The 20,948-nt window shown below is 39.6% G+C and overlaps 1 protein-coding gene across 7 annotated transcripts in view; it reads left to right on the top strand.

Annotated features, from left to right (window-relative positions):
* Window positions 1-232: 232 nt before the first annotated feature.
* The window catches only part of Tle4 (TLE family member 4, transcriptional corepressor), a 137,912-nt gene continuing 117,196 nt past the window's right edge, over window positions 233-20,948 (top strand). For all 7 annotated transcript variants that reach the window (XM_075973628.1, XM_075973625.1, XM_075973627.1 and 4 more), the window contains exons 1-4: window positions 233-417; window positions 931-1,028; window positions 2,105-2,168; window positions 3,326-3,370. In XM_075973628.1, the coding sequence (XP_075829743.1) occupies window positions 373-417; window positions 931-1,028; window positions 2,105-2,168; window positions 3,326-3,370 (252 nt within the window). In that variant the 5' untranslated portion in view covers window positions 233-372. The remainder of the gene's footprint in view (window positions 418-930; window positions 1,029-2,104; window positions 2,169-3,325; window positions 3,371-20,948) is intronic.

The raw sequence follows: 20,948 nt of genomic DNA, 5'->3' as shown, positions 1-20,948 counted from the left end.
AACCCCCAAGCGCCGCGAGACCTCTTCCGAACCAAAGGAGTTTGCGCTCGCTCTCAGGGAAGAAGCGACCATTCATTCCGAGGAATAGCAGCCAATTAAAAGACAAATAAAAAAAGTTTGGAGTGGGGCGCGAGCGAGCGAGCGGGCGGGCGGCGCTCGGCGGGCGCGGGGCTCGGCGGGCGCAGGACGGACGGTGCCCGCCGCCTTCGGTGACGCCCGCGGGGAATGCGGAGCCGGCCGCCCGCGCCCAGCCGCCGCGCCTGCCTGCCGCCCGCGTCACGCGAGACCCGCAGGCCCGGAACGCCGCCGCGGGGCCCTCGAAGCGGATGAGCCGCGCGCCTCTGCCCGGCGCAGCCAACTAAAGCGGCGTGGATGATTCGCGACCTGAGCAAGATGTACCCGCAGACGCGCCACCCGGTGAGTGGCGCCGCGCCCGCCGCCCTGTCCGCGGCCGGCCGCTCCGAGGGTGCGGGAGGCGACCGACTTGTAGCCATTTTCTTATTGTTGTCTCTGAAGCCCCGGGAAGCCGCGCGCCGCTGCTCTCCGCCCGCGCCTCTCTCCCGAGGGGGCGAGCCTGGCGGCGCGAGTCTGCGGGGCGGAGGGTGCGGGCGGCCGCAGGCCAGACTCGCTCAGCTAGCTGACGGCGGCCCGACGCCATGGCGCGGCTGCCCCCGACGGGCCACTTTCGATTCCGGGTAGGGAGGGATGGGCGCGCGGGGCCGGGGGTTCGGGGCTGGGGAGGGGGGTCAGGGGGAGCAGGCTGAGGTGCGGTTCTAGGGAGCTGAGGGAGGCCGCCTGGAGGCACCCGGACCCCTGCCGGAGAGCGAGAGGCGGGAGCCGCGCAACGACCCCCCCCTCCGGGCCACCACCGCGGGCTGCCCCCCCCACCTGCGATGTGGGCTAATTAAATATTTTATTGTTGTTCTTTAGGCACCGCATCAGCCTGCTCAACCCTTCAAATTTACAATTTCCGAATCCTGTGATCGGATTAAGGAAGAGTTTCAGTTTTTACAGGCTCAATATCACAGGTAACGATATTGACTTTAGCTGATCCTCCTGTTTGCTTAGCTCTTGTCTACCCCCCCCCAACACACAAACACCACCCCCTTCGTCTCCCCCCCCCCCCCCCACCACAAAGGTATTACCATTTGTTTTTTCCCCCTGTGGGCAGAAAAGGCAAGTCAGGGCCTCTTTTCCCTTCAAGCAGGTGTAAAGAAATGAAGCATTTCCTTCTCCTGTAAACAGAAAAGGAAGCAGAACAATCGAAACAGAGGAGACTTGGAAAACGCTGAGGCCAAACTTTCGATATTGATTTATTGGGTCAGGAGAATGGAAGGTTGGGAAGATTCTGGGGCCTTTTGACTTCTTGGTTCCTTTTTACTCTGTGCTTGATCCCTTCCTTCTGCCATTCCATGGCATAGCTGGAGAGCCAGGGGAAGTAAACAGTGAGCCATTTCATTACTTTTATTTAAAACAACAACGATACTTTAGTCTGCGAGGCTCTCAGTCTTGGAGTGCTTTAGGAACATGTTTGTTTCATTGGATCCGTAATGGTGCAGAATTCTTACTGCATAAATGCAGGAACCCAAACAAGCTGCTGGATCAGATCAGCATCCCCCTTCCCCCATGATATATGACTAATCTGTATTATTATTTTTTTGGGGGGGGGGAAGACATCATTCAAGAGACTGTTTTGATTCCGATTTTCATCAATCTCTTAGAATAGTAAAGGTGGCATTTTCGTGGACTTAGTTTTTGCTTTTGTATGTAATTATTGATGTTTAAATTCTTGTTTTAGTAAGTGAATTTAGTGAATATTCTTCAATTCTGGATGAAGTTTCAGAATTAAATTGGCTAGAGTGTTTATTTCTTTCAGACATAAAGCCCTCTTTCCCAACCCCCACAGTTTATCCTTGTTGAAAAGGCAAGACCAGGCTGGTTCTTGTCGCTCATTTCTCTCTCTTCCCTTTCATTACTAAAGTGCTGTTTAATATCATTGGTCTGACAATAGGAGGTGATGAATTAGAGGAAGGGATGTGGGTTTGGAGTTGAAGGATTAAGTTAAGTTCTACACTGTACTTAGATGATTTTATGTCTTGCATAGTCTGAAGCTGGAATGTGAGAAACTCGCCAGTGAGAAGACAGAGATGCAGCGGCATTATGTCATGGTAAGAAAACTGTGTCACAGATTCAAAGTGCTCATTAGCCGGGGATACTGAAAGCAAGAATACATTTTAAATTGCTGGAGGCTGCAGGATACATCCCAGTGGCCCTACCAGTGTTGAGGTTGTGGGTATGTGTCCATTAGCAACCTGTAATTCTAGGTTGTTATAACTTGGCTTTGACAACCAGCTTTGATTTAAATTTTCAAAAAGTTCAGTTGCATGGGGTATAATTTTCTTTGCTTTGTTTTTACAGATTGAAAAAAAAATGGGAGAAAAAACCCCTCATTTATTTTTTGTTTAGTCACAAGCAAAATGTTTTTGTTAGTGGTTTTCTTTGTTGTTTTATTGCTCTTGCTCCAATTGTAACCAGACAGTTTTTCTATATACTCTTAAATGTGTTTTATGCCTTTTAATTATTGATTTGGATAGGAAAAGACACCAGATCCCTTTTCAGAAATTTTCCCATTCATCATGCTACTTTGTTTATATTTTTGTGTGCATGCTTTCAATTTCAATGGTGTTATTTTGGTTCTTAGGAGTGTTGATTTGAGCTGCCAGATTTTCTGTACTGTAGTTATACTTCCATTCAGACAAATCAAATCTATGTTTACAGAAGTATTATGAAGCATTTTTATGATTCAGAAGTATATTTTGTGTTGCAAGAACTTACAGAGTAACTCATCAATTAATTTTCTATTACGCTCTGCTGCTTTGCATGTGTGAGTAGTACTCTGAAACCAAAAACTGAACTCTGAGGAGCATCTCCTTTTCCTACAGATCTTCACAGCATCAATCAGCATTTGTGTGAAATATTTCCGCTCTGCTTAGAAATCAAGAGTCATGTGAAATCAAATTTTTATCAGACTTTTTCAACTCATTTGCTTGTGATGTTGAAACAATTGGAGAGGTTAAGAATGCTGTTTTAACATTTTAGTTTTCTGAGTTTTTTTCTCTTGGGATATGTCTTAAGATGACTTCTAGTTTCTTAAAGATAGTGATTCGGCATCCTTTTTTATTTATTGACCCAGATATTGTGGATATTTTGGTTAAGGTAAGGCCTTTGTGTTGGTTGCTTTGTTTTCCGTGTACTTGGTCATTTTGAACAAACTGGAGAGATTATTGGAAAGGTACACATTTAATTGCTTTTCTTTCTTTGGCAGTATTATGAAATGTCCTATGGGCTGAACATCGAAATGCACAAGCAGGTAAGTTCATTCTTTATAATCATCTTAAATGACAGTAAGACTGCTGCACTTAGAAAAGACATTTGTCTATTGGTGGTTTTTCTTTGCTACATTTGTCATTTCTATCTATATTTGAAAAGACTGGGAATGAGTGAGAAGGTTAGTTTTTTGCATGTGGTTCCTCATGTTCCATATTATCCTGACTTTTAATTATTTAAAGTATTATTTTTAAATCAGAATGTATATTAAACTTTTCTTCTCTTTCAAAAGCCATATGCAAAATTTGAAATACATATTTTCTTTTTTAAAACAGTTGCCGTATATATTTCAGCCATCAAAATTCTATCTTATGAAAGAACTGTCCTCTGGAAATATTAATAAATAAAATTGTAAATTGTGTGAAGTCTTCATTGGATCACTATGAGAGAGTAGAGAATGAGTGAGCTGGGAGGATCAGAATGAAATCTGCAGAGCTATAAAAGAAATTGATGTAAAATCCTTGTACTGGTCCCCAGAGGCTACTTAGTTGGGTCTTACCTGGAACTCTAGCTTTAACTTCCAAAATTTGTACAGGGTAAATGAACCTGATAGGAGGATGTGATTACTCTTTAACCCTGGGTCTTAGAATCTAGTAATTAGTTTGGGGTTGCAGGGGAGCAAGCTCTCATGGGTGTATGGGGGTATGTGACCACTACAGCTGCTATAGGGCTTGGTTTTGATTTTTTTTTTTAAACAAGAGCCCAAATGAAATGATTTGGTTTAAGTTCCCTAAATGGCAAAGATAGTATATGTATGATACTGTTTGGCAATGATAATTCCTCCAGGAAGCATTTCTCTGAAGTCATCTCCTCATGAAGGACTTGAGGACTCTCCTCAACCATTTCCGAATAGATAATGCATATCTGCCTGCCGAGAAAGAGGCGACAGACAACTTTCTGCTTTCCATGTCGTATTTATTTGTGGTCAGGGTGTTGTAGGTGCCCTCTAAGATTAAAACGTGTGACATGGCTGCCTGTCGTCAGCTGTAAGAACTCTTCTTGATGGTTGTTTACCACATGGCCAGAATGCGCTCTCATCAGTAGTTCCTTTAAAAGACGGCTGGCTCTTAGACAGTAAGGCAATCAGATGGTGTTTGGAAATAAAAGTTGCGAAAAATTACATTATTTGCATTGAAGACATTTTAAAGTTCTGTCTTACTCTGTATGCTATTTGATTATGCTAATGTTAGCGTGTTACATATGCTGTATACTAATATATACATGGTGTAGTTTGAATGGTGCATATTTACATTTATATTTTAGGATCTTTGCCGTTTATGTTAGTGATATAAATACTGCTTCAGCAAAATGTATCCGGCTTATGGGTGTATTCTCTTTAGCTCTACCTCACAGGAATACAATTACCTGCTTACATAATTTGGATCTTATGCATACTTATTTATTTGTTTGTTTGTTGATGGTTTTTATGAGCGCTCCCAAAATTAGTTTCTCTTTAAAGAATGAACTAAATTTCTCCCTTTTCTATACTTTGCCTTACCCTGACCATTTAGTATCTGGATCTCCTTGTGCTATCCTGTACCTAGGTCACATAGCTATATGTGTTTCTTATTTTGATTTTGGGGGGTATATATGAGATCCCTTAATTTTACACATTTTATATGACTAAATTTTGTCATCTTGTCCAGCTGGCCTCAAATGCTGTCCATTTAAAATTGAGAAGAGTACACTTTGCTTTTTTTTTTCTCTTTTTGCTTTTGAATTCAATCATATCAAGAATCCCGAGGGCAGTTTATCACATTATGAAATACAGACAGCCCTGCAAACCACCTACTTATTATATTTTCTTTCTTTTTCCCCCTTAAGCACAGAGGCATATCTGTCTTTATTTGTTTTCCTGGGCAGACAGCCGTAGTTTCTCTTAGCCTCTTTTCCAGATGCACCCGCTGGATACCCTTGTAATGGAAAGCAGCAATAATGCAAGGAAGTTGCCCTGAGGCATAATTGGGCCTATTTCTCAAGACCGGTTTAGGCTTATTCACTTATTAGATTTGTGTCTCAAGGGTTCAAGAGTAGGAGTCCCAGGAGGCCTCAGAAGTACCCTAGTAATTGGTGGCCCCGATATTTGAAACCCTTGTGCATATCTTTTGTTGTTGTTGTTGTTAATATTCCTGTGTTCCTATTCGTCTTGGCTGCAGCTAGCCACAGAGTATTTTTAGGGAAATTTTTAACTGGGACTGAAAATGAAGGTTTTGAATGGTCTACGAATCTGTGACTTAGCAAATGGATCAGAGGATGCTAGTATGAAGCAGTGGTTAACAGGGAGGGTCCCAGTCCTCCCCCTCCTGTTTGCTGATGCTCATCATCAGTTGCCCTGGGTTGAGTCTGATGGAGAACCATAAAATGAAACCTATGGGGAATTTGTCATTCTGAAATGAAAGCTAATGTAATTAGTACCAATTAAAGTACATTTAGTAAATTGGATTTAATCTTAATTAAGCCTGCGTAATGTTGCCAATTTTTAACAATTATGTTTGAGAACATAATTAATTTAAATTTTGGTAACTGAGTAAATAGCATTAGTCTGGCAAAATTAGTGGGATTTTTTTTCGTTCTTTTTTGTGGGGGGGACTCAGTGACATGACATGGAATTGAAGCATAAAATATGAACGTAATTTTTGGTAGTTTTTAGGAGAATTGATAGAGCTGAACAGATGAAGCTGGAAAAAAAAAACCAAAGAAGTTCAAGTTCAAGTGGAGTGTTCTAGGCCACAGTGGGAATTAATACTTTTTCATTGTCTTCAGTTTTCATGTGAAAATGGGGTTGATAATTAGGACCTGGTTAGAAATGGCATGGAATTCATTGTGATGTCTTCAAAATAGAGTTTTTTAAAAACTGAAAGAACGTTGATTTTTCAAGAATTTCCGTTTGCAGGGTTTTGTTTTTTGCTTTAGACGGGATAGTTGGACCAGTGTTCTTTTGTTAGTTTCTTCTGATCCCTCTTTATATATAGTATGGCTTTGGTTGGGTCAGTGACCCTGGGCTGATAGGATGGTGTGTACACTTGATACCACCATTAGATGCTGCTTGTTCAAATCCTTCGCCTGCAACACTATAATTGAAGAATTTCTCTCTAATGGAATCAGACTCTGGCTGTTGCCACTCTGAAATGTGGATATTGGATGTAGATTAAGAGCCATCAATGTGTGAATTCAACCTGTAGAAATGAAATAGGTGAACGTGCTGTGATGTGGAAGGGAGGAGGGGCTGAGAATCACAATTTCCTCAGTGCTTTATAATTTGAAGATCTCTTCTAAAATTTATTTGCTTAGTACTTGAATTTTAAGAATCATCAGAAAATCTTTGGAATCTGACACCTAAAATCTAAAAGTGAAACGTGAACAATTTTATAAAGTGTTTGTCGTGTTTGCATATTCTTGTGTGTAATTTTTTTTTCCCCTTATAGCAACAAAATTCTTATTTCCTCCCAAGCCATGCAAATTTCATTACAAGACTGGGCCACAACCATTTGAGTGCTGCTAAAATATTAATTGAATAGAAACGAAAGGCCTTGCCAACTGATAGGATATCATAATCATAGCCTCTTTGGTCAATGGTAAATGATGATAAATGACATTAGGAACCTTTTAGCAAACTGTAATAACTACAAGGAGGGAAGCAGTATGGATTTGCATTATATCTGATACCCTCTAGTACCAAGTGGATTGCCAATACTGCTTGTTTAGCATTTTCTAAGGGCAATAGGATATTGATTTCTGACTTACAAGGAACAGCTCTATTTTCACCATTGAAAAGTATTGCAGGTTGTTAAGAAGAAATTGACTTGAAGAGGCCGACTGCTGCCCATCATGGAGCAAATAAAGCAAAACTGCCGAAGCATGGTGGAGCAGCGAGACGGGCCCTCAGCAATTTGTTGCTATTAATTTACCATGCTCGACAGCAAATCAATCGGCATCTACTTCATCTGCTGGAGAAAATGCTGTCCAGGGCAGATAAAAGGCTCGGCATGGTACAGAGAATAGACTGGCTTGGCCAAAAGGAGGCTGCAGTTAATGTGTAAATAAGTGAAATCAAGGCCACTGTTGCAGAGGAAGCAGTTGTTAATTAGGTTGGTGCTTTTTAGTGAACTATTTTAGAAAGCAGCCTAGGATTTGGGGAATAAGGAGAGATTTAGTGAGGTTGAAGTAATATATGACTGACTTGACATTCCAGCCTTGAGTGCACTTGATTGTAGGATGCAGTCAATTTATTTGGGGACAGTGCTTGCAGTAGAAGTCAATTTATTTAAAGTTCTGTTCGGAGCAGATTTCTCAAGATAACTTTCTTGAAGGATAGTACCTATTTCTTATATATCTTTTATATGTTTCAATGTGAAAGCATGCTTGGAGAAGCAGGTGTCTGAATATGTAGATAGAAGTAAAATTTTTAAGTAGTGACTCTTCTGAAATGAGTATGGTTAAACTTGCATATGTGGAAAGGAAAGCATTATCAAAAGTGAGGTATTTTATTTGAAAATAGCTTAAACTGATGAAGAATTTGCTTTCAGAACTTTCTTCTGTTTTACGTCCATTAGCAAATAATCTAGAATGTATGAACAAGGGTGGATACCACTGGGCTGGCAGGTGTTAAAGAGGTTTTGATGCTCATGCATAAGCTCCAAGAGGAAGAGAAGAGAACAATGGGAGCTCGTGTTTGTTCTTGTATTCTTGTTTTAAGATTACTGATCCCTGATTTTGTCATGAATAGTAATGGAATAGAGGTTTTTGGTTGTGTTTCTCTTTTACTTAACCTTTTTGATTTGGATGTTCTGGGGTAGGAGGCCAACTTTACTCCTGTGTGGTAAATCTAAATGTATGTAAATTTAAAATTATTTTCTTTCCAAAATTGCCAGAGGTTCTAGCATTGTCGCTAGCAGGTGGCAGTTTCTTGGGCAAGACCCCAGTAAACGGTTTTTCTCAGCAAGAGAATCCAGAAGGTGAAAATTAACCCCTGAGGGTGTGTATGTGTGTTGAGAGGGCTATTTTCTGAATTCTGTGGGTTCCTCCATTTTTCTTTTTTATGTTAGATTTTTTTTTTTTTTTTTTTTTTGGTTTTGAGGCACCACAGGAAAATGTCTGTATTTTTTTCCCTCACCTTAAGTAGTGGTTGTTGGGTGGAATTAAGAGTTTCCTTGCAATGGAAGTGAACGTTTATTATATATCTGGCATGTGCTTACCAAAGATCTGGGCATACTGCCAAAATTCTTTAATTCTTATAAAGATCCTAAGAAAAGGATTATGTCCAATCAAAGGGTGATTAAGCAGGGTCAGATCTGCACATGGTAATATAGTTATAGGTGGTAGGTTGGAATGATTGCCTGGGAGGCTGCCCTGCTAGGAAATGAATTGGCCATGAGTTAGAGATTCAGGCCCGAGCTCATTGCTGGAATGGAGATGCTCCTGGCTGCTAAAATAGTCTTTGATTTTTGCCCTTGAGCCCCTGTACTTTGGACTTGCACCCAGAATTTTTGAAGAGTCTCTACAGCTGCCTGGAGTCCAAGGCTGAAACTATTCAGGTTGGGTTCTCTATCCAGCAGGCTGCCTCAATTGGTGAGAGCTCTGGGTAGCTTTTCCCTGGTCTACCACTTGACAGTGAGGAGAACTACTTGCTGTTTCTTGTAGGAAAGTTTTGTCTTCTCCCCAGGCAGCCTGTTTCTTGTTTACTTACGAAGGTTTCTTCTGTTTAATTTATCTTTTCCTGTGGCTTCTTAGACTGTCTGAAGACAAGGGGGCTGTTTGTTAATCATCACCTTGGGGTTTTTGAAGGGGGAGGCTGGGAGGGGAAAATATGATGTTTTGTGGCCTCTTTGTTGTTCAGAAAGAGGTTCTTAGATGCAGGAAATCACACACAACTCAAACCTTTAAATGAAGGCAGATGTTTTGCTTTTCCTGTTGAGAGACTTTCTTTGTAACATTCAAAGGCATATTTCTTACTCACTGCCCCTCAATATCTGCTTCCTATTGTTTATTTTACTTATCATTTTGATTGGCAAATTTGTTTGCATCTAGGCAGTGTAGCTCTGAGCTGTGTTGGAATAATGAGCTAGACAAAAATGAACTGCATTTTGGATGCTTCTTCAGCCTCAGTGAAGGCTCATTGCTACGTTTTTCATGTACTTATCCTAAAATTTTACTTTTTTCTTTGTCCTACAAAGCAGCTAAAGGGAGTTGGTAATTATATGTTAAACATTTAGAAGTTCTTTGTATTTGCTTCTAATGGGAAACTTTTATTGCCTTTCATATTTGATAGCCTGGGTTTTGAATTTGGTAATAATGCTTTTGCTGGCTAGAAAGGGAAAAAGAGATATGTTTTCAGAAGGTATTTTCCTTTATCATTCTTCATACCATCTTTTAAAAATTTCCAGAGGCAGAGACAATCAAATTTTCATCAGTGTGAGGTCAGTCTGTTCTACATAGTGAATTCCAGGCTGGGCTACACAGTGGGAACTGACTCAGAAAAATACTAATTAAAAGGGGACTGGAGAGATGGCACAGTGGCTAAGAATGCTTATTGTCCTGTGCCCAGTGCCCACATCAAGCAGCTCACAGCTACCTGTAACTCCAACTCCAGGGGTTATGACCCCGTCTTCTGGCCTCCGGTTATCTACACTTATGTTTTCTGTGCGTGCACACACACACAATTTGAAAACTTTTTAAAAAGGGGAAAAAAAGAAACTCTACCTCATTCTGGTAATGGGGATGGGCTAGTGTAGTTGGTCCTACACAGGCCAAGTTACTATTTTTGCAAACAAGGCTGTTGAAAAGAAGCAGGAGACAGCACATTTAGGCATAGACACTGATTTACACTGGTGATGACTGTAAGGTTTAGGACTTGTTCAGAGTCAGTAGCCTGAAGACAGTTTATGAAATTATTAGACTTGGGGGAAGGCCTTAGAAGTCTTAGCCAAAGTGAAAGATAGAGCTGTTTTGACTTTGACGTAGTAACAGCTGTCAGTGGGAGTTGCTTTCGGTCTGTAAAGAGGGATTTAGCTGGCCTTCATCACTGCAAATCTATATACCCCCTCTGTTTTCATTGGAAGTGACCCACAGCATTAATGCCAGGCTCTTCCTATTTCTATATCATAGAGCCAATAGTTTTCTTCAGAGAGCTGCAGTGTGTAACCTGTACTCGGTCCAGGGAGACAGATGGGCACAGTATAGATTTTCTTACCTGGTTTGTCAAAGAAGCAGAAGGGTAAAACTTTAGGATATCCTTTAGGTTTACTACGTCCTCTGGGAGATGGGTTATCTTGTCATTTTCAGAGAATTATTTTTGCTCATAAATACACAAGGATTTGTGTTGTGTAGGGGGATCTGCATCTCAAAACAAAAGCATAACTTTTCTCCATCCAGCATTTGTATAGTCTTTGTCTGGTCAGCTCCTAATTAATGACATGGAGGCTTTTTTTTTTCCCTTATGAAAGTTCAGCCTATAGTTTAGGCTTGTTTCTAACTAGCTCTTATAACTTAAATTAACCCATTTATATTAATGTATGCTCTGCCTCGTGGCTGTTACCTCTCCTACTGCACATCCTGCTTGCTCTGCATCTCCTGTCTTCTTCCCAGAGTTCTCTCTGCTTTGAAGTTCCACCTTTACCTCCTCCCTAGCTACTGACTGTTGAGTTTTTTATTACACCAATCACAGCAATATTTTTTCAGTGTACAAATACTCAACAGCAAGTGTTGGTTGGCTCCAGGGAGTTCAGAACTCTGCAGGACCCTCCTGAACTGTGGTCACATAGGCAAGTTAGATGGTGGCAGGGAAACTGGCAGTAATTCTTTGACTCTGCTGCTTGCTTCTTTCAAACAGGGTCTCACTGGGTAGCCTAGACCAGACTTGAATTCTTAATCCCCCAGTCTCAGGCTTCGGATTGCTGAGATTATAGCTGTTAGCCTCCACACCTGGTTTTATTCTTGTTTTTCAACTCCATATTCTGCTTCTGCAGGTTTGTAGGATCTTTTAGTTGTAGATCTTAGAAAGGCCTGTACATACAACTGGGAAGAATAGTGCTGTTGAAATTAAAGACACTAGTACTGCGTGACACCTTTCTTTGCAGAGAGCTTAAGGCATTTTACATGTTCACCTCTGTCTTCCTGATGTTTCCATAAAGCAGCTAGCAAGCTTGGATCTCTGTGTTTGTTTAAGTAGCTTCTGTCAGTAATGTGCCCTACAGTTTGCCAAGCAGTGTCATTCCTCTGGCCTCCTTTAACAGATGACACTGAAGCTTAAAGGCTTAAGAGACTAGCCTAGTGTGACAGTCAGGAAGGATCAGCGCATGGGTGGGGATACCAGAGTTCATAAAGGTCAGTGAATACGCCTGAGGTCACATAGGAGAGCCAGTGACTGAAGGGGAAATAGAAAGTTTCTTAACTTCCCTTCTGTAGTTCTCATTATTGGCCAAACCGTTTTCAAATAACAAATAATATGCTTGTTTCTGTGATGTTCTTGGCTTTCTGCAACAAGAGAAATAAGGTACTGCAGGTGCAGCCCTACACTGTCTTTAGTGAGAGATCTGATCTGTGTGCTTGTGCCTCAAGTTCAACTGTTCCCCCTTCCCTCCACCCTGCAGTGTCAGTGCCCTGCCCAGAAGGAGTCTGGGATCAGCAAATTGAAATCTAAAGCTAAGATCCACTTTTAGCAAAGTGTTTAATCAAACTGGCTGCTCCCTCATTCCTGAACCATGCCACACAAACAGGCTGTTCTAGGCACACACTTGTTTATTGCCTGTTTCCCCTTCCCAGCTACCGTGTAAGCTCCACTTTTAGCATTGCCTTCTGCAGCACCCCTGATACTGAGAGTGCTGGTGCTCATGGAATAGCTGGTGAAGGAGAGAACTACTATTTGGATAGTAGCTAAGCCTCTGTGCAGTTAGTATTTTTTCAGGATATATTTGGGTTGCAGTATAGACAACCAGTGCTTAACTTACTAGTGAAGTTTGTAGGAAAATGACATGTAGAAAGAGGAAATGAAAGCAGCTGAACATGGGGTTCAGGAATAAGAACAGCTAAAGTAGAATATATGTATTTTGGTGTGTTCATTCTTTTAAAGTTGAAAACAGGAATCGTTTCTGACTGAATTTAAAATTCACTTTGAACACCATTACTAGTCAGTATATATTTGAAGAGTTCTACTATTAATAACTGTACATGTGGCTTGAATGTGCATTGATCGTAACTGTACTGAGGTATGTTTGACTGACTTTTCTGTAAGTCTTACTAGTTCTTTTAGAGAGCTGGGGAACTTTGGAGATGATGATATTTGTAATGAAATGGTATAGTGTTGTTGAAAGAGTGATAATTCTAAGAGTAAGCAAATTTCCATAGTTTATTTTGCAGGTGATCTTTACTTCTTTAATTGTAACCTTATGAAATTATAGCATTAGTATTATTTATTTCAACTTTACAACATGTGACAAAGCAGAGATGTACAGAGAGTTTAAATAACTACAGTAGGATCTGTGAGACTATTTTATTTGGTTCTGAGGATGTAACAGGCCTTATATATTATAGACAAGTGCTCTGTGACTGCTGAGCTACACTCAGCCCAGAAAGTTTCTTGTAAAATTGTCTTTTATTGTTTTAAATTCATAATTGCCTGTTAGTTCAAGAAAGGTATGTTTATATAGTACTTCATATTTTGCAAGATACTTTTTCCTTCTCTCATTTAAGTCTTGGCAGTGTCAAAATTATCCCCATCCTGTCCATGAGTAAACTAAAACACAGATGTTAGGTAACAAAGTTCCATAGTTAATTAGTAGATGATTTGGAATGTTTTAATTCTGTTAGGATCAGTGTTCAGGTTAAAGTAATGTTCATGCAGACTTGAGCAGCTGTTGTCAAATATGTAGATTAAAATGTACAAGAGCTGATTTAGAGTGGCCAGGTTTTGTATTTTCCTTTGGCATATACTATTTAGATTCCAAAATTGTATGTATAACAATGCGATTTGAAATTACTTCTTCCTAGGATAAGTTGTGCAAAGGGGATATGTAGGAGTTTATTACCTGTTGTGTAACTAGCACGTGGGATTACTTCTGAAGTCAGTGTAAATGTTTGACTCTAGCTGAGGTTTATCTTATGGCACTTGAAGGAAGGATGTGGCTGACAGTAAACTGGATAGCTGAAGTCCTTGGAGCTTTTGTGCCTTCATCCATCAGGAATCTTTACTTAGGAAAGGTTTGGACTATTTAACTTAGTTAACAATGAGCGTATCATTTTAATCAAATGACTTAATGGTAAATAAAATAATAGAGAAATGTTGAATCTTTGGATTCAAAAACTTAGTAGATATCAACTTCTTTAATTAACAGTATAAAGGCTGAAAAAGGAAGACTATGTTTTACTTATTGCTATGCCCCTCGCACTTAATGCCTGGGACCCAGCAAAGGAAGCAAATGATTATATGATGGAATATCTAAGAGAATGGCTTAACTTTTTATGTTTTTGTGTATATTTCACAACACCCTTATTCTGAATGTCAACTACCCATGTTTTCTTTTTTTTCTGAGCTCCTAGGGAAATCTTACCTTTATGATAAACAAAAAAAGCCTTAGATAGGCAATCAGAGGTTAGAGTTTGTTATCTTACTTCTGTCAAAGCCTCTGAGCCTGGTGACCTGTGATTTAAAAAAAAAAAAGGAGCTAGAAGTTCAGAGTACTTGCTTATCTAATGTGCAAGCCTTGGATTCAGTTCTTATTACCACAAACAAAATGAGAGAAAAGGTAGAATTGGTTACCTTCTATCTTTAATTTTTTTAGTTTTAAACATTATTTTATGTGTGTGAGTGTTTTGCGTGCATGTATGTTTGTGTACCATGTGCATGAAGTACCGACAGAGGCGATAATGGTGTTGGATCCAACTTGAGTTCCAGATGGTTTTGAGCCACCATGTGGGTTCTAGGAATTGGATATGTGTCCTCTGGAAGAGCATCCAGTGTTCTTAATTACTGAGCCATCTCTGCAGCCCCTACGTTATCTTTTAATTTTGTTTTGTATGATGCCATTTCAGAAAGTTAAGGTTTAAGATGATGTTATGTAAGAGGAAATGAAATTGTTTTTACTTGCTTGTACTTTTGGTAGAAACTCTGTCTGAACAATGTTAGGATGTTGTAGACAGTTCTAATAATTATTTGTTGCCAGTGATTCATGATCTAGAACCATCTACTATTTTGTTTTTCTTTGTTGAGCAGTTATGGCCACATAGTAACAGTCCTTGAGTAGAGTTAGAGAGATTTTCATTGAACATCATTGATCAAAAATCCAGGTTGACTGAGTGTCTCATGGGTACCAGGATGCAACAGTTTATTCTGATGTCTTAATATGAGGAAGGGGTCAAGATAGCCTTGTTATGCTTGAAACCAAGATGATAAGGAATATGCAGCTGATGGGATTAGTATCTAGGTTCAGGAAACTGGCTTCAGAGCTCAAGTTCTGAACCATTGGCAATGCCTGCATCTTCAGTGAACCTTTCATGTAAGGTTTTTTTGTTTTTGTTTGTTTGTTTGTTTCTTGTTTTAATGTACCTGACAGACTACTGTTGTGCTTGAATATTACAAGTGATAAAGAACCTGATGAGGGTGTTTTTATTTTTTTTTTTAATTTTGCAAGCAAGTGTGCTAACTTAGTGTGCCTCCCTCCCTTCCTCCCTTCCTTTTAAAGATTTTATAGCTGGTTGCTTGCCTGGAGATCATAGACTCTGAATAGTTTTGTTCTTTTGAAGTTGAAGTTTCTAACAAAAGAAAGCATAGTGCCTTTTTTTTTCCTTTTAAACATGTGAGAATGGCTAGATGACTGCAGAACTTTTGAGTCTACCTGGAGTGAGGATGGGATTGGGGTTCTTGGCACTTAAATGTTAATCGTATGTCTTCCGCTCTCAGGGAGTAGTTACTGATCTGGAGAGAAAACTGGGGCACAAACAAAAATTCAGGAGCTCCTGCTTTAGAGCAGGCATCTCCAACCAAGGCCTTTCTCCAGAAGGCATTTGGTGGTACCTGATGATACTTGAGGTTGTCACAACTTTGGTACTGCTGGCTTCTAGTGGGTGGAGGTCGGATACTGCTGAGCATCATGTCCCTACAACAAAGAGTATCCACCCTAAAATTTCAGTAGCGTTAGGGCTAATAAACAGCTCCAGAGAGTAAAGAATTAATTCTGTTGCATTTTTATATTTGGGCATATTATGATTTCTTTGAGTAAGAGGTAGGCCAAGAATCAGCCTTGAATGACTACTGAAGAGTCCTTCAAACTCTGCTTGCCTTGAGACTTTTCTTCTCCCTTTCCCAGAGTGGTAAACACAGTGGAGTTGATGGGAGTTTTATCAGGTTTGAATGGAAACATTATATTACATGACCTTCTTGTAATCATTGTTTCCCTAAAGAAAAGAAGGTAATAAAATTCTTTGAAGAATAAAAATTTTATTCTTCTGCTTCTTGTTGAATTCTTGATTTCTACCAAAAACATCCAGATGGTTGTTATGTTGTTATTATGCAAGATGGAATGCTTTTTCATGGACAGTACTGGATAGTCAGTATTATGTGAGGCCCTTAGAAGGCACTACAATTACTATTACCCTTTTCTAGGAAAGTTTGCAGAAAGATTGATTTTTCATTCATCCCAGCAATTCTCTTGGTATGCCATTCTGAGTAGTACTAAAATAAGTATTGTAGATTGTGTCAGCTGAGAATCCAATAGACCTCTTTGCTTGGTTTGCCCTAGCAAAGGGATCAGTACACATATTGCTGCAAAATAGCCCTTCTTTTCCTTCACATATGTTCTACTTAGGGCAGAGTACACATAGTTAACTTTGTCTAATCCTAATGAAATGACATTGAATCCTGAGTTTTCTCTAAATAGGTAAGTCTAAAACATGGTAAATGTCAACTTGACACAAACTAGAAACCCCAACTGAGAAAATACCTTCCAAATATCTGGATATAGGATATTTCTTTACTAGTGATTGATGGAGGAGGGCCCAGCCCATTTTGAGTGGTGCTGGCCTTGGGCTGGTAATCTGGGTCTATAAGAAAGCAGGCTGGGCAAGCCATGATGAGCAAGCTAGTAAGCAGAATCCTTCTGTAGCCTCTGCATCAGCTTTTTCCTACATGTTCCTGTCCTGCTTGACTTTTTACCCTCACTGTTTTGATGACAAACTGCTGCATGGAACTATGAATAAAATGAACCCTTTCCTCTCCAAGTTGCTTTTGGTTATGGTGTTTCATCACTTTAGTAACCGTAACTAAGACGCATAATCAATGAGCTCGTGAGGTGTCACGCCACACTCCACAGGGTATCTCTGTGTATCCTTGGTTGTCCTGAAACTTGCTCTGTAGACTAGGCTGGTAGGCAACTCAGATATCCGTCTGCCTCCTGAGTGCTGGGATTAAAGGTATACACTGCCCACCAAGCGCCCGAGTTTTTACTTTTTTTTTCTCCTGTAAATTCCATTGTATTGTGCTGTGAATGTGGGAGACTTAAATTACACTTAACCTAAAATAGCCAGTAAAAAGTAAAAATTTCACAGCTATTCTATTTTAACTTCTTTTTGGTGGGGCAGGGAGTGCCTACTTAGGGTTCTTGATGGAGATTCTAAGTTGTCATGTGTAGAATGAACACTGTAGCTCTCACAGGGAGTGGTAAAGGATGGAGCTGGGTCAGACATAGCACGTTTCTGTACAAAATCCTCATTTCCAAATGTTTGATCTAGCTGGTGTGGTAAGGTTCTGCTTTAATCAGATAAAGTGAAATGGATAGAATTTTTTATTACTTTAAGCAAAAGCTTGAATTTTTTTTATCTTGTTTTGTTTCAGTTGGGGATATAATTTGCTAAGATAAAACACATTCCTGCCTCCAAATTTCACTTTTCATTCCCTTACTTTCTTTGGTGTTTGACATTCCATACTTTACTGTTGTCTTTTTGTTTGAGGTTCACGATTGCTTACATGCGACTATGCATATCCTCCTGTATACCTCAAACCATCTCTCGATTACTTAAAATACATAATTATAAGCAGTTACCATATTGTATTGCTTAGTGAATACTCAGAAACCATCTTTATAAATTGACATAGCTTCTCAAATTCAAGTATCCAGTATTGGACTTGTAAAAGTTAAGATTGTAACTTGCAAACATGAAAAAAAAACCCTAGCTTTGTGGGGTTGCATTATTCTTTGGAAGAGTGATTTGACAAGAGATTGTAGTCCTGGACTCATGAAAGCTATGATGGCTTTTATATTTTATTGACTAACAGTTACTTAGACTCATACTGCCACTTAGATGGTACTTTGAGACCTGTGGAGTTAGAAGAGGTAAGAAGGCTTGTCCCCTCAGGAAATCCTATCTTTTCTCTTGATCAGTGTAAACAGTACAGTGGAGACACTTGTGATAGAAAATGGAGAAGAGGTCTTCTTTCTGGTTCTGGGACTATTAGGGTGCTGTCATGGAAGGTAGCAGAAGAATTTTAAAGAGCTAAGACCCCTTAGACAGGAGGAGAAGAATGGGAAACATTCTAAATGGGAGCCACAGAATCAAGAATGTTCTGTGTGTTTTAGGAATGGTTAGCATTTCCAGCGGTAGACAAGAGAGTAGTAGGAGTTGGTTTATTTAGGATGTGTTTATTATTGAAGGCCTCACATGCTAGAAAGAGTGCTTTGATTGATCATAAAAAGACCATCCCACGAAAATTCGGGACCACATCTGTTTTGTTGGTGTACTCTTCTCTGCACCTGGCTTAGGATCCAAGAACAAATATCAGTGAATATTGATTGTAGTCATATGAATAGAGAGAGCATTGATGAGGTTGGGTCTGAGTTACAGGAACAGTAGTAGTACTAGAAAGGAGAAGGAAACCATGTGGTATAATAGTCATGGCTGTGGTAGTGCTTTGCAGAAGACCTTAAGACACTGTCCTCTACAAGATGGGAAAAACATGGGGGCATTAGCAGAGAGACATTGAGTGGGGAAAAACTGGTGTGGGGTGTATTCAGTATGAGTACCTGGGGAAGAAGGTGTGAAAGGAAAGAAGCAAGAGGAAGATTTTGTTTTTTTTTTCATTCCTCTTGTTGCTGTATTTGTGCTCTTGTCTAGACTTCCAGGATACCACTTAGTTAGTGTTTGTGTTCTATACCCAGACCACAAGAGTACCAGCCAGGCAATCCTTTGTGGACAGTGATTTGGAGAACATTTTCTTCTAAGGAAAGCATTTGGCCACTGGGTGACTTTATGTTTCTGTGAATCTTTTTTTTTTTGTGACTGTTGCCATAATTATTATATTGATAGGAAGTAATTTTAAGTAATTGTAGTTTTAACTTCTTCCTCTTTAGAGAGATTCATAATGCTAATATAGGTGCAAAACCCTCTAAATTATTTGTCACCTGTTGAAACTTCAACTATTCTTGCATTTCTCGTGTTTGGTGTTATTTTTTTTTTCTTCCTTGATTCTTAAATCCTTTGACTAACAATCCTAGATAGGTGAATGACTCCTTTTTGTGTTGAAGTCTTTAGTAAATATGAAGCTGAGTCTAAATTTGATTGTAGAACTACTTACTATGTTTCTAAAGAAATAATCGTTTGTTTTTTATTATGTTCCTAATGAGCTAAACACAAATAAACATAAATTATTTGTGTATGTTTAGCTTCTCCCCTCAATATGGTGCATGCATTATATTCAAAGTGCTGCTGTACCCCTTGGTACTTACTAAACTGAAGCTTCCGTAGTTGAGTAAGAAGAGCAGTGATAGTAAGAAAAGTTAAATACATTTGAAGTTAGGAAGCTCATCTAGAACATTTTGGTAAATCAAAATATTGCTTGGTGGCAAGAAGCCGCAGATGTAGTCCAGTGTGGGGACAGGATGTGGTCTTAACTGCTCTGTCATATAGTGTTGTAAGGAGAAGCCCGCTTGTTTGTCCCAGCCGCTTGGCTAGCTTAGCCCCGAAATAATCACACAGAAATTGTATTAATTAAATTACTGCTTGGCCCATTAGCTCTAGCCTCTTATTGGCTAACTCTCACATCCTGATTTAACCCATTTCTGTTAATCTGTATATCGCCACGTGGCAGTGGTTTACCGGGAAAGAGTATAACCAGTGTCCGTCTCAGGTGGAGGATCCATGGCATCTCTTGACTCTGCTTTCTTCCTCCCAGAATTCAGTTTTGTCTTCTCCGCCTCCCTAAGTTCTGCCCTATCATGCCAATGCAGTTTTCTTTATTCATTAACCAATACAAGCAATACACAGGGGACTCTCTCACATCAAGTAGTCTATTGTAAACATTAGAAACATACGTTGCTTTATGGAGTGTGGGGTGTTTTCTTCAAAGCTGACCATGGCTTTAAATTTCTATTGCATCACATAGAACTAGCGTTAATTTGTGGCCAGTTGAATGTAATGACATAACCTGGGTGTGCTCATTATGGGTTCTATGCTTTTGGATAGATACTTTCTCCAAACATGGTAATGTCTTTATTCTCTTCAGTCTAAGTTAGATTGAGCTCTTTAAAGATAGGGCTTAGATTCTTTACTTTCGTTATAGAAAGTAATATTAAAGGAAATTAAATACTAGCAGAATTTCAGCAAGCTAAAGAAAATACTGTGGATCACGTAGAGGCCAAAGACAGGGCCTGAAGTCTTCCTCTATAGACTGACTGATGAGGCTATGTCCCTCAGTTAATTCACCAGTCAGGTTTCAGACATGAATACCTGAAATAAGGAGTGTGTTTTTATTTCATTTTAAAGTGCCAAAAAAGTATGTCATTAAATAACTTGATAAAAATTATTTGAGAAAAGACTTGTCTGTACAGATTATACACAGATATCTTTATTTTTTCCCTGTTCCCTAAACAGTAAAGTATAACTGCTACTCACACAACGCTTGGATTGCATTAGATATTTTAAGTAATGTAGAGATGAATTAGAGTACATAGGAAGGTGTGCATAGCTCACATGTAAATAGACCCTCTTATATAAGGGACTTGAACACCTGTGATTGTTGGTACCCTAGAGGTCCTAGAGGTAGTTACCCATTGATTCTTGCTTTGTATATGGCTTGATGATCAGAGCCCTGACCCAGTGACTAACTGGTGGACTGTTAGATTGCTACAGAGAAGTTGGTGGTTTTTCATTTTTCTTCTCTTCTTTGTTCACTAAGATCCTATTCTAAATGGTGACTTATAAACACATTTTCTCATCTTAGATTGACCTCTAAATTCTTAGAAACATTTTGGGGTAAGTAGTCAAAAAGGATCATTTTGGAGAATTTATTAAATATAATTTAAATAAATTTAAAAAAAGTACATTTTATTGCAGAAGTTCAAGCATACTTGAACTGCTGAACCTTAGACCCAGTAGACAGCAAGATCTAGTAGGAAGACCCCTGAATGACTTCACTCACTTGATTCCTAAGTATTATAGCTGTGGCCAGTTAGCTTTCCTAAGCCAGGAAGGAAGGTAAGAAATATTTTCTTAGGACTGTATTGGAGAAATTTGCTGCCATGAAGACATAGAGACTAAAATGTAAGGCTAAAGAGGTTACAGTTTGGGATTTAAAACTG

Source organism: Microtus pennsylvanicus, chromosome 5, assembly GCF_037038515.1.
Source record: "Microtus pennsylvanicus isolate mMicPen1 chromosome 5, mMicPen1.hap1, whole genome shotgun sequence".
NCBI classification, from domain to species: domain Eukaryota; kingdom Metazoa; phylum Chordata; class Mammalia; order Rodentia; family Cricetidae; genus Microtus; species Microtus pennsylvanicus.
The sequence above is the reverse complement of the archived record's forward strand: the minus strand, read 5'-3'. Positions and strand labels throughout refer to the sequence as shown.